General features: G+C 42.9%; 2 protein-coding genes across 2 annotated transcripts in view; one reads left to right on the top strand and one right to left on the bottom strand.

Annotated features, from left to right (window-relative positions):
• The window catches only part of IGHMBP2 (immunoglobulin mu DNA binding protein 2), a 65,123-nt gene extending 56,091 nt beyond the window's left edge, over window positions 1–9,032 (top strand). Inside the window, exon 15 of the mRNA XM_040409375.1 lies at window positions 8,820–9,032. Within this exon, the coding sequence (XP_040265309.1) occupies window positions 8,820–9,008 (189 nt within the window). The 3' untranslated portion in view covers window positions 9,009–9,032. The remainder of the gene's footprint in view (window positions 1–8,819) is intronic.
• An 8,461-nt stretch (window positions 9,033–17,493) lies between these two features.
• SYT12 (synaptotagmin 12) overlaps window positions 17,494–17,816 on the bottom strand; it is a 79,928-nt gene continuing 79,605 nt past the window's right edge. The window contains exon 7 of the mRNA XM_040409947.1: window positions 17,494–17,696. Within this exon, the coding sequence (XP_040265881.1) occupies window positions 17,523–17,696 (174 nt within the window). The 3' untranslated portion in view covers window positions 17,494–17,522. The remainder of the gene's footprint in view (window positions 17,697–17,816) is intronic.

Raw genomic sequence — 17,816 nt, 5'->3', positions numbered from 1 at the left:
TTCAGTCGGCAACAGTGAAAGGCATAGCCATGTTTCTTCATTGGGCTCTCTATAGGAACCGATGGAAAAAAAAACACGACTCTGCCTTTTCCTATAGGAAAACCACATGCCAAAATCCATCCATACTGTATCGGAGCTGATCATGCAGTGGGTACATTGTTGTGCACCCACTGTATGACAACCGCCAGAAGGGGCGGCACTTTCCATATTGGGCATCAAGTCAAGTTACATCCCCCTGTAGATGTTTACCGCCTTCTACTGCTCTGGCCGTGTAACTGTTTCAGGAGTCCTTTTTAGATGTTCATGAATCAGGAAGCGCAGGATGAACAGCACAGGTGAAGGGCTCTGCAGCACGTAGGCGTTTGATATAAAAGGAGAATTTAAATTCAAAATTTTGCTCTAAAAACCGTACACATAAGTAACTAGTGCAGCATGTGAAATTTACGTCGAGCGCCTTTCCTATTCCTTCAGCGCAAGTCTTTGTTTCTAACCTCAGTCTAATTAATTTTCCATGGAGCATTTTTTTTAATAAAAAGAAAAGCCTGTTTAATACGAACTGTAATAACATTTCAGATGAATATCCAGATAGTGACGGAGTAATCTCCGACCCTTTCAGTGGTTTATTATTGTCATTATGAGAAATCAGCACGGGCGTCTCCTCTCCATTCAGATCACGTCTGCATCGCGGAGCCAGGCGTATATCAGCACAAGCATCGCACCCCGAGCGGCACGCGCAATGATGCTCAGCAGAAACACCAGGAGAAAAGAACTTTTAGGACTTGAATTGCCTAATGGGCTGTCTGCCTTATCTCGCCCGCATGGTCTGTAGAGAGTAGACAGGACATTGAGCCTGCAGGATATTCCTACAATATGGTCGTGTTTTAAAGGGCCAGCGCCTGTAGAGTAGAAACTCCTAAAAACACTCACAAATATGCATGTAAATGATTATGGAGTACTGAGAAATGTAAGATCTCTGATCATGGGGCACATATATGTTCCTTTCTCTTTCATCCCAGCAAATTGAAATGGCGGCTTATAGGGAACAAGCGGTCCATATTGTTGCAAGAATGTAAATTGGCCCAAAATAAAATCTTTATTGCTCTGCTAGATTTACATCAAGCTGTCAGTTCAAGGGGGGGGGGGGGGGTATTTTCTGCTGCAGCTCAGGGAGCGTGTCCTTTCTGCTACAGCTCCCTCCCTATCGCAACTCAGGAGGCAGTTGAAGGATGGAACTGAGCATGTGCGACCTTCTCAGTGAGCCGGACAAAGAAATAAGGAAAGAACAAACAGCAGATGGCGCTATACAGATATATTTTATTGAATAACTGAGTGGCTATGCTACATTTTTAATTACATGTCAGCTGAACACAGAGATTTCAGCAGGGCAAAAAATGTTTTATTTTTTTTCTAGCAACAGCGCCATGGGTTGTGGTACACAGGACCGTATGAATGGGGCCACAAAAGATGCGAACATGAAACAACCATAGTTGCGTTCTGTGCCCACATAAAAAAGATAGAGCATGTCCTATTCTTGTTCGCAATTGCGGACAAGAATAGGCATTTTCTATTATAGTGTTGGCCATGAGCGGTCCACAAATTGCGGAATGCACACGGCCGGTATCCGTGTTTTGCGGATCTGCAATTCGCGGACCGCAAAACACTACAGTCGTGTCAATGTAGCCTTAGTCTGAGAGAAGTGTCTGCAATACCAGACTGAGCCTATGGGCAGTAGTGGTATCTGGAGATATCTTGTGACTTCCAGCTTAAAGGGGTATTTCAATCTTAGACAATGGGGGCATATCGCTAGGATATGCCCCCATTGTCTGATAGGTGCAGGTCCCACCTCTGGGACCCGTACCTACAACGAGAACGGAGCCGGGGAGATTTCCCAGGATCCATCCACCACCAAGCCCTTCTTCCATAGAAGTGATTGGGAGCGCACCGCGCACGTGCGGTCCCTGCTCCCATTAATTTCTATGGGTCAGACAGAAATATTTTCGGCGGCCCCATAAAAATGAATGGAGGGCAGTTGCGCATGCGCAGTACGCCCTCCATTCATTTCCCCGCTCCGTTCTCATTGTAGGTGCGGGTCCCAGAGGTGGGACTCCCTAGCGATATGCCTCCATTGTCTAAGATGGGAATGTATTTTTTGCCGTTCTTTGTGGTCGTTCCACAAATTATAGAACTTTTTGTCCTATTCTTAATAGTCCTTTCTATTAAGTGAGAACATGCAGAGTACACATGGAAGGTGTTTGTATTTTGCAGACCAGGACAACTCATTTTTCTTACTTAAAGAGGACCTTTCATGGGTCCAGACATTATGAAATAAGTAGGCAGTTGTGTAGGGCATAGTCCAGGCATGTAAGATCAATTACTAGCTTATCTGTCCGGCGCTCCGTTACCCCCGCTGTGCCCCCCTTTTACTTTTCCCTCCTGGTATGGAAATTAATATCATCAGTACAGGGAGGAGGAGACTGACCCGTCTCTCAGTGGGTGTCTCCTCCCTGGCTGTGACGCTCTCCGCTGTGATTGGACCGCGCTACAGCCAGGGAGAAGGAGACGCCCATTGAGAGACGGGGCAGTCTCCTCCCCCCTGTACCGATGATATTCATTAGCATTCCAGATGGGAAAAGTAAAAGGGGGGGAACGGAGCGCCGGACAGATAAGGCTACTTTTCACACTGGCGTTTTGGCTTTCCGTTTGTGAGATCCGTTCAGGGCTCTCGCCTGCGGTCCAAAACGGATCAGTTTGGCCCTAATGCATTCTGAATGGAAAAGGATCCGCTCAGAATGCATCAGTTTGCCTCCGATCCGTCTCCATTCCGCTTTGGAGGCGGATCGTTTTGGTGTCCACCTGACGATGCGGAGGCAAACGGATCCGTCCTGACACACAATGTAAGTCAATGGGGACGGATCCGTTTTCACTGACACAATATGGCACAATAGAAAACTGATCCGTCCCCCATTGACTTTCAATGGCGTTCAAGACAGATCCGTTTTGGCTATGTTAAAGATAATACAAACGGATCCGTTCTGAACGGATGCATGCGGTTGTATTATCTGAACGGAAGCGTTGGTGCAGATCTATGACGGATCTGCACCAGACGCAAGTGTGAAAGTAGCCTAAGCTAGTAAGTGCCCTACACAACCCATAATGTCTGGGCCCATGAAAGGTCCTCTTTAAAAGCAAAAATGACTTATGGGAGACACTGCCTGTGCCTTCGGAATCCTTTGAGTCACCCTATACTCCTCCTCCTCTGTACGCCTGTTGCTCCTATGTTGGTGAGTTTTTCATTTCCAAAAAGACAATGAAATTATGATAAAGTGCAACATTGTAGGACACCATGCTTGTAACCACCACAGACCAACTCCCCTTGTATACATTGTGTGAACCTGGATGTTCGCCTTGTCATATGATATCCAATGTGCAATTTATTTTTAAATTGCTGAATAAACCCGCCTATTGAAAATATGGATTTTCTACCCTTAAGTTAAGTTTTAATCAGTTGGGTCCAACTCAGAGGACCCCAGCCGATCCACAGAATGAAGGTGCTGCAGCACCATCAGGGTGGATAAAAATCAACAGATTTTTTTAAAATCTAAATCAGATTTTTTTTTTTTTATATAAAATGCTTTTTGAGGAAAATATATTACCATCCAAAGGTTGTTCCATCATGAAATAAAGATTCGTTTTTTAATTATGTAGAATAAGGCTGTATATGTTAAATTTTTTTGGTAAATAAATTCCATTAATCTATTCTCAATGTCATGCTCTTCCAGAGGTTTTTGTAAGATTATTGGGCAGTTTCTCTGCCTACAAGATATTATCACAGATGCTTGGTTTACTTTTGCAGTTCTCAAAACTGAATTTGACTCAGCAGAGATCACATGCCTCTTCTTCACAGCAAAAATGTTATAACATGAACAGAGTTGAGAAAAAGACCTCAATCCTAACTTCTACAAACCTATGAATGCAGAATCACCCTAATCAAACTAATATGAAAAGTTGTTATTCTAAAAATCTTCATCTACTTGCATATTATAAGTTATAAGTTATACCAGCAAGAATTTGTCTTTATGTAGAAAACTATGATTTAACCTCTTAAGGACATAGGGCGTACAGGTACGCCCTTGTGCCCTGGTACTTAAGGACACAGGGCGTACATGTACGCCCTGTGTATTTTCGATCACTGCCGTGCGGCTGGCAGTGATCGGAACCCGGTGCCTGCTCAAATCATTGAGCAGGCACCTAGGCTAAATGCGCGGGGGGCTCCCGTGACCCCCCCATGTCGGCGATCGCGGCAAACCGCAGGTCAATTCAGACCTGCGGTTTGCTGCGATTTCTGAAGTTTCTGGTCCCCGCGGTCCCTGACCGCGGGGATCAGAAACTTTATATGCCTAAAAAAAAAGTTTTATTCACCCCCCCCTGCACCCCCGAATGATTTTTATGGTGGCGGGAGGTGCAGGGGGAGGGTTGCGGGCGGTGTGGGCGGTGCGGGAGGCGGGCGGTGCGGCAGGCGGGATCGCGATCCCCCGCCCGCCTCCCCTTGTATAATCGTTGGTGTCTAGTGGGGATACCAGGGTGCCAGCACATTGCTGGCACCCTGGTATAAACGGCTGACATCTGCGATGCGATGTCAGCCGTTTAACCCTTTCCATACAGCGGTCCGTACGGACCGCTGTATGGAAAAGGTTAACAGCGCAGGGAGCTCCCTCTCCCATCGGGGGGCTGCTGTGCCTTTGCAGCCCCCCGATGGAGAGGGAGAGAGCCCCCCGAGAGATCCCCTCCTTACCCTTCCCCGTCTGCGAAGTTCTGAGCAGTACTGAGCAGACGGGGAAGGTTCCCATGGCAACAGGACGCCTCTCAGGCGTCCTGCTGTCCATGGTGCTGAACAGATCTGTGCTGAAAGGCATAGATCTGTTCAGTGTAAGTAAAATACAGTACAGAACAATATATATTGTACTGTACTGTATTATACAGACATCAGACCCACTGGATCTTCAAGAACCAAGTGGGTCTGGGTCAAAAAAAAGTGAATAAAAGTGAAAAAAAAGTAAAAATCAAAAAACATATTTATCACTGATAAAAAATGAAAAAAATAAAATTCCCTACACATGTTTGGTATCGCCGCGTCCGTAACGACCTGATCTATAAAACGGTCATGTTACTTTACCCGAACACCATACAAATAAAAAATAAAAAACTATGATGAAATTGAAATTTTGCCCACCTTACTGCCCAAAAAAGGTAATAAAAGTGATCAAAAAAGTCGCATGTACGCCAAAATTGTAACAATCAAACCGTCATCTCATCCCGCAAAAATCATACCCTACCCAAGATAATCGCTCAAAAACTGAAAAAACTATGGCTCTTAGACTATGGAAACACTAAAACATGATTTTTTTTGTTTCAAAAATGAAATCATTGTGTAAAACTTACATAAATTAAAAAAAAAAAAGTATACATATTAGGTATCGCCGCGTCCGTATCGCCCGGCTCTATAAAAATATCACATGATCTAACCCCTAAGATGACCACCGTAAAAAAATAAAAATAAAAACGGTGTAAAAAAAGCAATTTTTTGTCATCTTACGTCACAAAAAGTGTAATAGCAAGCAATCAAAAAGTCATATGCACCCCAAAATAGATGCCAATCAAACCGTCATCATTGAAATCATTGTGTAAAACTTACATAAATAAAAAAAATTGTATACATATTAGGTATCTCCGCGTCCGTGACAACCTGCTCTATAAAATTACCACATGATCTAACCTGTCAGATGAATGTTGTAAATAGCAAAAAAAAAAACGGTGCCAAAAAAGCTATTTCTTGTTACCTTGCCGCACAAAAAGTGTAATATAGAGCAACCAAAAATCATATGTACCCTAAACTAGTACCAACAAAACTGCCACCCTATCCCGTAGTTTCTAAAATGTGGTCACTTTTTTGGAGTTTCTACTCTAGGGGTGCATCAGGGGGGCTTCAAATGGGACATGGTGTCAAAAAAACCAGTCCAGCAAAATCTGCCTTCCAAAAACCATATGGTGTTCCTTTCCTTCTGCGCCCTGCCGTGTGCCCGTACAGCTGTTTACGACCACATATGGGGTGTTTCTGTAAACTACAGAATTAGGGCCATAAATAATGAGTTTTGTTTGGCTGTTAACCCTTGCTTTGTAACTGGAAAAAAAATATTAAAATGGAAAATCTGCCAAAAAAGTGAAATTTTGAAATTGTATCTCTATTTTCCATTAAATCTTGTGCAACACCTAAAGGGTTAACAAAGTTTGTAAAATCAGTTTTGAATACCTTGAGGGGTGTAGTTTCTTATATGGGGTCACTTTTATGGAGTTTATAATCTAGGGGTGCATCAGGGGGGCTTCAAATGGGACATGGTGCCAAAAAAACAGTCCAGCAAAATCAGCCCTCCAAAAACCAAACGGCGCACCTTTCACTCTACGCCCCGCTGTGTGCCCGTATAGTAGTTTACGGCCACATATGTGGTGTTTCTGTAAACAGCAGAGTCAGGGCAATAAAGATACAGTCTTGTTTGGCTGTTAACCCTTGCTTTGTTAGTGGGAAAAATGGGTTAAAATGGAAAATTAGGCAAAAAAATGAAATTCTCAAATTTCATCGCCATTTGCCAATAACTCTTGTGCAACACCTAAAGGGTTAACGACGTATGTAAAATCAGTTTTGAATACCTTGAGGGGTGTAGTTTCTTAGATGGGGTCACTTTTAGGGAGTTTCTCCTCTAGGGGTGCATCAGGGGGCTTCAAATGGGACATGGTGTAAATAAACCAGTCCATAAAAATCAGCCTTCCAAAAACCAAACGGCGCACCTTTCACTCTACGCCCCGCTGTGTGGCCGTACAGTAGTTTACGGCCACATATTGGGTGTTTCTGTAAACGGCAGAGTCAGGGCAATAAAGATACAGTCTTGTTTGGCTGTTAACCCTTGGTTTGTTTGTGGAAAAAATGGGTTAAAATGAAAAATTAGACAAAAAAATGAAATTCTCAAATTTCCTCCCTATTTGCCAATAACTCTTGTGCAACACCTAAAGGGTTAACAACGTATGCAAAATCAGTTTTGAATACCTTGAGGGGTGTAGTTTCTTAGATGGGGTCATTTTTGGGTGGTTTCTATAATGTAAGCCTCGCAAAGTCACTTGAGACCTGAACTGGTCCCTAGAAATTGAGTTTTTGTAAATTTCCGAAAAATTTCAAGATTTGCTTCTAAACTTCTAAGCCTTATAACATCCCCAAAAAATAAAATATCATTCCCAAAACAATTCAAACATGAAGTAGACATATGGAGAATGTAAAGTCATCACAATTTTTGGGGGTATTACTATGTATTACAGAAGTAGAGAAACTGAAACTTTGAAATTTGCAAATTTTTTTCAAATTTTTGTTAAATTAGGTATTTTTTGGTGCAAAAATTTTTTTTTTTTTTTACTCCATTTTACCAGTGTCATGAAGTACAATATGTGACGAAAAAACAATCTCAGAACGGCCTGGATAAGTCAAACCGTTTTAAAGTTATCAGCACTTAAAGGGACTCTGGTCAGATTTTCAAAAAATGGCCTGGTCCTAAGGTGTAAAAAGGCTGTGTCCTTAAGGGGTTAAATCAAGCCTTACTGACTAGTGATTTTAATCAGTTTGATTTAAATCAAATCCACCCTGAGCGCCATATATACAGATTTCGTTCTGACGGCACTGCAGCTTAATCCCTTTGACTTAAATGGTATAGAGTACCAGGAACAGCTGCCCATGCAGGGGAACCACTGTGCATGAGTGGAAAATAAAGGAGAACTCCAGTGTTTAATACTTGAGCACCAAGCCAGAGTCCACCAGATTCATCAACATCTCGCACGCCATCTTGATGAATCTGGAGTAGGCAAAAACAGCAAAAGTTGTGTAAATGTTCAGGAAAGTAAAGCATGGCCTTCAGCCCAAATGCCAACCTTTTGCAATGTATTTATGCCAGAAGAGTACGTTATTAAATCATGTAGTAGTCATCATACTAGTAAATCTGCCCCATCGTGTAGTTGTTGTGATGACATTACTAAATATGTCCCATCATGTAGTAATCATATTGGTAAATCTGTCCCATGGTGTAGTAGTCATCGTATTGGTAACTCTGTCCCATGGTGTAGTAGTCATCGTATTGGTAAATCTGTCCCATGGGGTAGTAGTCATCGTATTGGTAAATCTGTCTCATCGTGTAGTAGTCATCGTATTGGTAAATCTGTCTCATCGTGTAGTAGTCATCGTATTGGTAAATCTGTCCCATGGTGTAGTAGTCATCGTATTGGTAACTCTGTCCCATGGTGTAGTAGTCATCGTATTGGTAAATCTGTCCCATGGGGAAGTAGTCATCGTATTGGTAAATCTGTCTCATCGTGTAGTAGTCATCGTATTGGTAAATCTGTCTCATCGTGTAGTAGTCATCGTATTGGTAAATCTGTCTCATCGTGTAGTAGTCATCGTATTGGTAAATCTGTCCCATGGTGTAGTAGTCATCGTATTGGTAACTCTGTCCCATGGTGTAGTAGTCATCGTATTGGTAAATCTGTCCCATGGTGTAGTAGTCATCGTATTGGTAACTCTGTCCCATGGTGTAGTAGTCATCGTATTGGTAACTCTGTCCCATGGTGTGGTTGTCCTCTTCTTTGTCTTTTCTTCTTTGAGCATTTGTCTTTTAAAATTCATCAATGCGTTTGTTTTTTGAATCCAAGTTTTTTAGTTTGAACTTCGGCAAAAGTTGATTCCATTATAAACGTCTTCTTGTAATGTACTTGTTGATAACCTCTTCTAGGTTCACGGCTGCGGTGACAGAGCCAAAGCAAAAGCACGAACAAGAATCAGCCGGGAAGGAGTGATTTATGCAGGAAGCGGCTACAAAGACCACTCGATAGACCCAACCAAGAAAGCCCATTTACAGAGAAGACTCGACAAGAAAATTAATGAATTAACAAACCAAAGAAAAGTTAAGAAGGAAAAATAAATTGTTTTTAAAATAAAAGTTAATGACCCAAAATGTTCTGTTGAAGATGTGTATTATTTACTGTAGGACATAAAGAGAGGTTAAGAACTGATGTTGAGTTCCAGATTTTCTTGAGCGGTGGTTCCCAACTTTTTGCAGCTCACGAGCCAATGCAAATTGGGCAGATGGTAGATGTTGGGCCATGCTAAATTGTAAAGGCAAAGGTAAACCCCCATGGTGAAAACATTTCACAGCAAATCCACAGTGGGTTTTCAGGAAAATCTACATGTGTTCTGTGTGGATTCTGCTGCAAATTTTAGTGCTACTACATTGAAAGTGGTGAAATCTCATCCTCTTGCCTTGTACTGTATTCTGCTGCAGATTCTACCTGCAAAAATTTGCAGTAACAGTCAAATGTGAATTCATCCTAGCATTGTAGAATTCAGTTAAATATATGGCCTAGAGATTTTTTTTACCCCTGTGTAAACTGCCAGGGATATGGTTATGACAAGGTATTCTATAACGTCTATGGTAGTAGTGCTCAAAGGTTTCTCGAGCTACCAACCGCTGCGGACCCGTATGCACAGTTTCGATAAATCTCCCCCATATAGTGTATTTATTAAGCCCCGTGTATTAAAGGGGATGTCAGAGTTATTTTTTTGTTCTTTGCATGTTTCTAACTAATCAAATGTAAGGGGTTTACAATTCACTTACTTCATCTGCAGTGGCTCCTTTCTCAGATTTCACAGAGGGTCACATGACCTGTTATGTCAGCTTCTCTCCCTGCTCTGATGATGTTTCGTGCACAAGCCTGAGAAGCTGGTCTGTCTGTGCACGAGACTGTCACTGTGCCTGCCACGCACTCCTGCACTGCCGTCTGTTGGCTGAGCGGTCTGCCCTGTGTCTCCCTCCCACTGGATTCTTCAGGAAAGTTTAACCCCTTCTACCAGCACAGGCTCAGGGCTGGAGGCTTTGCTGAGCAGCTGCAGGCAGTGAAGAGACAAATGCTTAGGATCTACCCTTCCCATCCTGCAGACACAGAGCTGACAGACTGGAGGAACAGGTTAGGGGGAAGATCCTGTGTGTATCAGCGGTGTCCTTGTACAGCTGGGACTTGTAGCCCTACACACAGAACATGCTGCTGAGTATTCCAGACATTTCACTCACGGCAGCACTCGGAGGGAGGGGGGTGGTCTTTTTTGAAGCCCACAAATATTAATGAGGAAAACCTCAGAGATTAGTGTTATTGCAGTTAAACAAAGGCCAGAAGAGAACCAGGGAAATGAGGAAATTGTTGTTGTTTTTTTGCCTAAAACTTGCTTAGCTTATGTATATATTGCTGACCATGAGATTTACAGTGCTATATATTTTTTTACATAACTTGGACAACTTTAAGCTCGTTTATTAAGCCCACTTTGTACCTTTTATAGTGTATTTATTAAGCCCATTGTATACCTTTTATAGTGTATTTATTAGGTCCATTTATCAATCCCACTGTGTACCTTTTATAGTGTATTTATTAAGCCCATTGTATGGTGCATGATAGAGCTCTTATCATAAAAAATATGAAGACAAAATATTTATTTTTGATGTTTTTAATAGAGTTTCATAAAATTCAAAGATATTATTTTTTACAGTAGGAACCCTCGAAATGAACATGACAGCCGCTAGTGGTTAATCTTAGTTTTCCCCTTCCGCATTTTTCCATTTGTTACAGAAATGTAAAGTGAACAGATGGGTGTTATTTTCCTAGTACCAAGAAACAGTGCTCATATCTATAACATAGTAAACATTTATCTACAGTAACAACTCTGAAAATAATTATTGCTCTGATCTTTTTTCCCCCCAGAGTCATCGACATTATTTTATCATTAAAACCTATTTTTACGTGCACGGATGTATGCAGTAAAAGAAGTAGAAGATATAAAATTGAACACTGTGACCTATAGCAATATTCTGATGGCCGTTATGTACTAAATTAGTGGTCACAATACTAGTGGCTTTGTACATAGGTGAAGTAGGCGAATACATTACGAATTTTATGAAATGTCACTATATTTACACATATACTCAGTGGAAAGGCATGATAGGAATCAATTGGCATCTTTCCATGGCGAACTTCACAAATGGTCACAGTACGTGGAGTGGAGAGCACAAACCAGACAGATGATAAAAAACTTAAAGCAAAACTAGTTGCATGTTTCAGATACCTGGGAGCTGCATTCCTTGGACTTTGTGTGGCTGTCATGGCCCATAAACAGGTAGGAACTAGTGTTAGGGACCACTCAATAGAGGCGACCTTGACGTGGTGAGTGGCTTATTACGCTTTGGCCAAAATGTACACCAATGTCTCATCCAGCATGGAGTCAGGGCAGAATGCTGGATGCAGAGTGCGATCACATTTGCATTTTCCGTTTGTATATGTATTTCGCCATAGTGATGTGCACCTACATACAGGTTGTGCTGACTCAATCCCCCACATTTTTTCTTTGTAGATTTATACTTATGACACCGGCTGATCTGTTACTTGGGTGCTTGGCAGCTTAAGGAATCTGTGTTGGTCCCCTCTCTATATGTCCCCATTGCTAGAAAAATGATGTTTTAATATATGCAAATGAGACTCTAGGAGCAATGGGGACGTTGCCGTTACACCTAGAGGCTCAGCTCTCTCTGCAACTGCCACACACTCTCTACTTTGTTTGATAGGGCCAGGCAGTGTAAACATAATCACCCCTGTCAATCATAGTGGAGAGGGTGCGGCACTTGCGGAGAGATACATTACATTACAAAATTCCAAAAATTCTACTGCTTGGGACCGATCACAAAAATTGTAACCTACCAGAATGTTTTTGGAGTGTTGGAAGAAACCAGAGTGCCTACAGGAAGTCTATGAAACTCCATGTAGATTGTCAGATTTAATAAACCCAGGACACCAGTGCTGCAAGACAACAGAATTAACTTGGGCTGACCATGTAGAGTAGATCCAATTCTCCAAACTAGGTTGGTGGCTGCCCAGACTTGACTGATGCTCTTGACGCTAGCACCAGTGCTGGCTCTCTCACAAATCTGTGGGTAATGCTATATTTTTAAAAAAATCATTCCTTAACTGCCAGATAACACAAAAATCTAAATGTGAGGATTCACCATGTATTTCATCCTAGGCATTGTAGGTAAGGTATGGGTCCCATTTTAAAAGACACTGTATGGAGACTTATTTGCAATGGTGGTTCTCTTTCCTTGGGAGATACCTCTTTTTGGATATTGTTTTCCCATGAAGCATTGCCAATAAGTCTCCATAACATGGAGCACTTCCAGTAAGTCTCCACACAGGGCTGGTCTTTTACGGAGATTCAGACCCCAGCTGCATCCGAAGCCTCGCACCCAGCCAGCCAGCCAGAATCCTGCTCCGTAGTGATGAGGGGCAAGCACCACGAAACAGCTGTCTACAGATGGGTATTTGGATTCACTATTTTCTATTATCATGTCCCAAGGCTTGTTAAAAAGTCATATTTTGACTCATAGAGAGCCACTTTCACAAGGTGTCGCTAGAGAGATGGTTCTCTTTCCTTGGGAGATGCGTCTTTGCACCCTAGGCATTACATAGGCTGAAATCCGTGGTGAAAATCTGCAGGTTTGCGGAACAAGAATGAGCATGCTATGGGTGTGAAAAATCTGCCGCATGCTCTGATTTCTTTGCATATTTTCTCGCTACATGTGAATGGGATTTTTAAAACCCCATCTGCTTGCATGACACTAGAAATCTAGAAATGACTGTGGACCTGCGGTGCAGAACTCACACCACACATCTGGACATGGCCTTAAAGGAAATGTGCCACCAAAAAAAAATTCTACCAGTTTAAAACTTGTATCAACAGATGGCAGATAGCGACACATCCTTTTTTTGAATTTATTTTTATTTTCGGATTGTGGATTTTTTAAATTTTATTTCTTAACCATGATTATGGGGGCGGCCATCTTGCCTGAGCTGTTCTTAACAGCATTTAGAAAGCATTTAAAGAACTGCTTTACGGAAGCCACAAGGGCCACAGACACAATGGACAGGAGGAGACCTCATTGACTTCTAGGGGAAAGTTTTCTAGGCATGCTCTGTGACCTGTGCCTGTGATGATAAGCAGATAACTGCAGTAAAGTGATCTGTACAAACCCCGAAGTGACGCCTATTATTAGGCTTAGTGGCCAGTGCGAAAGCAGCAGGATTTTATGGGTTTTGTTTAGCTATAGATATTGACATGAAAAATTAAAAATTACCACCAAAAATTCTTTAAAAATATGTTTAACACAAAAAACGTGATTTTAAACAATAGGTCATTTTCTGATGACACATTCCCTTTACATATATCCGTTTTTTTCTTGAGTGTTTCTGGGAAGGGTCCAAAATTTATATTTATATATCTATAATCCCATCATTTTGTCGAGATGCTTTCCCCTTTCTTAGATTCTATGACCCCAGTCTTCGCCGTAAACCAGTAAAGCCTCATTCACACGTCAGTGTTTTGGTCAGTGATTTCCATCAGTGATTGTGAACCAAAACCAGGATTGGAGCCTCCGCAGACATAAGGTATAATGGAAAGAGCTGCTCCTGTTCTGTGTTTAGAGCCGCACCTGGTTTTGGCTCAAAATCACTGATGGAAATCACTGACCAAATAATAACAGACCAGATATTAATGGGATATAGTGGATTAGGTATGATATGCTCTATAGTACTGTAGCAGTCATGATAATGGTGTAGGATAAAAGATTTTCTATAAGCTTCATTATCACAATCGGCTGATCAAACTATCTAATGTATAATAAATGCGTATATATATGTAGAGTCTTGTAGAAAAATATAACTTGCAAACATGAAATCTGTGAAAAATATAGATGTACCCTTGTTTTAGGAAAATGTATTAGTTAAAGGGGTTGTCTCATCATGGACAATGGGGGCATATCGCCTGATAAGACAACCCCTTTAAAGGGGCTCTGTCGCTTGGATCAATGCTACCCTACCAGGTGTATAACAAAAATTATATCTTTCTTTCTGCTGTTGGTGGTCGAGCACCAGGAGCCGGGCTTATGCGGTTCGAGTACCGCTCCAGCGACGCCCCTGCTGCTCCATAATGACGCCCCTCTGCTGTAGTTCACGCCCCCTGCCCTTAGATTGACAGCACTAGACCCTTTGGCTTAGCACTGAGATCCTGCGCACCCGTACCGTGATGGCACGTGCATACTATGCCTCTTCACAAGTCGGGAATTAAGCTGAAGATATTTGTGCGCACGCACCTTTCTGGGCACCCATGCGCAGGCACGAGATCTCAGCACTAGACCACAGGGTCTAGAGCTGTCAATTTAAAGCCAGGAGGCGTGAACAACAGCAGAGGGGCATCATTATGGAGCACCAGGGCCTTCGCTGGAGCAGTGCTCGAACCGCATAAGCCCGCCCCCTGGTGCTCGAAGTTCATTTTTCCCCACCAGCCGACCACCGACAGCAGAAAGAAAGGTATCATTTTTGCTATATGCCTGGTAGGGTACCGTTCATCCTAGTGACAAACCCTCTTTCAAGAGAGGTGCACATAAGGGTTTTCCAGGATTACATATCTTTCCTATATATTATTTTCGAGAAACCGCGCCGCTTGTCCGTAGGCTGCGTCTGGTATTGCAGTTTACTTGAAAGAGGATTGGCTGTAATACCAGACATGGCCCATGGACAGAAGTGGGGATGTTTCACATGGGGAAAAGATCCTTTTTTGATTCCGGAAAAATCTATTAATTCCATTCTTACCATTGTTCAGCTGAAGATTAGCAGACGTAACAAATACGGTTAAGAAAATACAATTTAATATATTGATTGGAGCGAGTAAAGTGGAGTACGTAGAGTTTTTGTTCTTGCTAGTATTGCATTGCTTACAAGTAGCCCGTTCTGTTAACCTTACCTTACAATATAAAAATATCAGGACATACTTTGCATGCACAGAGCCAACTAGAGCTTCTTCATCTACATATATTTACATATAATTAAATCCAACCCAAACGCTATTGACAGTTCCCGAGCCAAGAAGTTTTACAGTATCACTATAAAATAGGAAAGGTTAGCACTGGAAGCTACCCAAGACCTGGCTGCCACCTTAAAAAGCATGTCCTCTTTTTTACAGCCTGTCATTTTTTGGTCCAGCCTTCTGCGCTACACAAGCAAAGCAAAAGGTGGAAAAGGTCAAAATCACTTAAAAAACAAAAACAAATTCTCTCTTCTCCAATCCCCCACCTCTCCATTTCCTGGCCCCTGGAAAGTGACCACCCAGCCAGTCACTGTCCCCAGTGGTGACCGGCCTCAGCCAGTGGGACAGTGACGGCTGTAGACGGGACATCACAGTTGCATCCAAAACAATAGGTTACATGCTGCAGCGCAGGAAAGAGGGTGGAGCGGTGGCGCTGGATCGGAGGGAGCTGGGAAGGTGACTTAAAATGCTTTTATCAGACTCCTAGCAGTGTCCCTTCATAAAAAGTCTAGACAACCTCTTTAGGCTCCTAAACTCCACTTGCAGATGGTGGTACTATGCAGCCAGACAACGGAGCCGACAATCCTTGGGGTCCTACAGTGTCCACCTGAACATAAAAAATACACTCATCCTACTGCTGTTCCATTCCCGAGAGGACCAGGAATCAGCTTGGTCCCATGACCGCTATGGCCAATCACAAGCCTCAGCGGTTTGAACGGTATATCACTGCTGTGACATAGCGTTTAAGCAACTGTGACCACTGAAGTCTGTGATTGGCTGCAGCGGTCACTGAAACAAGCTTGCTTCTTAGTCCTACGGGGAGCAGAAGAGGCTGGAAACAGAGCAGCGTCGGGACTGTGGATAGTTAAAGGGAAGCTGTCACCTGGAAAAGACATATTAAACCAACCACAGTTCCTTAAAGTATCCCCCAGTGTGTTGCTAATCATGATTTTCTTTCCTCATTCTCTGTTTCTTTTCCTCATATTTGTTAAAATCGCAGTTTTAATGTCTGTTGGCGCCGTCTCCAAGTCAGGCTTGAAGTCAAGAGGGCAGCGGCCTCCTTGCTTCAAGGCCCGATAAGCCCGTCCCTTACCCCTTTTCTCTACATTGTGATGGACATCTTGCCGTGATGCCGGGACCGCGCTCTTCTCACGCATGCGCTGTGCGCTGCGGATTACAGTGCGATCCCGGCTCCCTCACTCACCGCCTTCATTTTGCATGCGCCGTCGCTTCTCGTCTTTAGCGTAAGCATGATCACTGGCTTCAGGCGCTGTAGAACGCAAGCCAGTGATGATCACGCTTACGCTAAAGACGAGAAGTTGCGGCCCGGCGCGAGTACGATGGAACTGAACGGTGCATGCGCAGTCTGCAAATTGAAGGCAGTGAGGAAGTTGGAGCCAGGATCGCGCTGCAGCAGGCAGCGCACAGGGCATGCGCGAGAAGAGCGCGGTCCCGGCATCACGGCAAGATGTCCATCACAATGTAGAGAGGAGGGGTAAGGGGCAGGCTTATCGTGCCTTGAAGCAAGGAGTAGTCGCTGGAGGACTCCGGTCCGGCCGCCACCAAGTGCTTTCCCCATAGAAGTGAATGGGATTTCACCGTGCATGACTAGCCACCACTCCCATTCACCTCTATAGGCCTGACGGAACTGCATGCGCAGTGCGTCCTCCACTACTTTCAGGGCTCCGTTCTCGATATAGGTGCGGGTCCCAGCGGTGCAGCTTGGTTATATATATATATATATATACACACACACACACACACACACATACGGTATATATATATATATATATTATTATTTTTAAACCTATTTAGATAGCTTTTGATTATTTAGTGGACATTCGTTTATCTTCTGTCATGTATCTATGACGTCTTTATGGCAAATTAGAGGAAGCTTTCTGGAGTTCCCCTTCAAATGCATGGACCCATAATAACCAGCACTGCAGATAAAATTTATGACAATTTATACGAATTTATTTGGTCAGCGCCAATACCTGGAGGCCATCTTGGTCATTGGAGGACTGCATTAACCTCCCAGGGTGTACAGGGGAAAATCAAGGAGTGATTTCTACCCATCATGGATTTCAATAGTGCATTTGTTCAGATGTGTAACAGTAAGTAGATTATTCAGTCGTTACATTTATTTATGGCTTTGATCAGGGGCAGTTTTTGTCCCACTGGCGGTAAGCTCACCCTTGTAGTTACTGTACATATTCTACCCCGTATGTGTTTAATAACGGCCATTAAAATAGCTTGTGCAGCAAAGCATATAACACTTAAAAGCAATAATAATAATTTTTTCTATACATCATCGGTCTGTAAAATAACCCTTAGAAACAAATTCACGAAACAAAATCATGAACGCAGCGGCGGTCACCTAACATACCGCTTAAAGTGTCAGAGGAATTTGGAGGTGCCATGCACAATATCTACACAAGAGGTTCCGGATATTGATAGGTTTACCATGTACATCTTGGACAAATGCCCCTCAGTCTTGTGTTCATTTGCACTTAGGGACAAATCGGGGCACCCGAGCGTCTTAATTTCTCCGTAATTGATGCCACATGGACACCGGTTTCCTTAGTGTTGCTAACATTTGGTTCCAGTGAGTCATGCCCATCCCGCTGACTGCTGGCCCAATGATGACATGTCCGATATTCTCCGCTCTCCCATCATCACAGCATTCGGCCACCGTAATCCTCAACGATAGATCCTAAGATGAGAAAGCATCAGGTTTTATTTTGATCATGCAAAGAGGTTTTTTGGCTGTGGATCATTCAGAATGGGTAAAAAAAAAAAGTATTTACTCACTGATCCTCTACCGCTGCTGTTC

This window comes from Bufo bufo, chromosome 10 (assembly GCF_905171765.1).
Source record: "Bufo bufo chromosome 10, aBufBuf1.1, whole genome shotgun sequence".
In the NCBI taxonomy this organism is placed as follows: Eukaryota; Metazoa; Chordata; class Amphibia; order Anura; family Bufonidae; genus Bufo; species Bufo bufo.
This window is presented reverse-complemented; position numbering and strand designations above follow the sequence as displayed.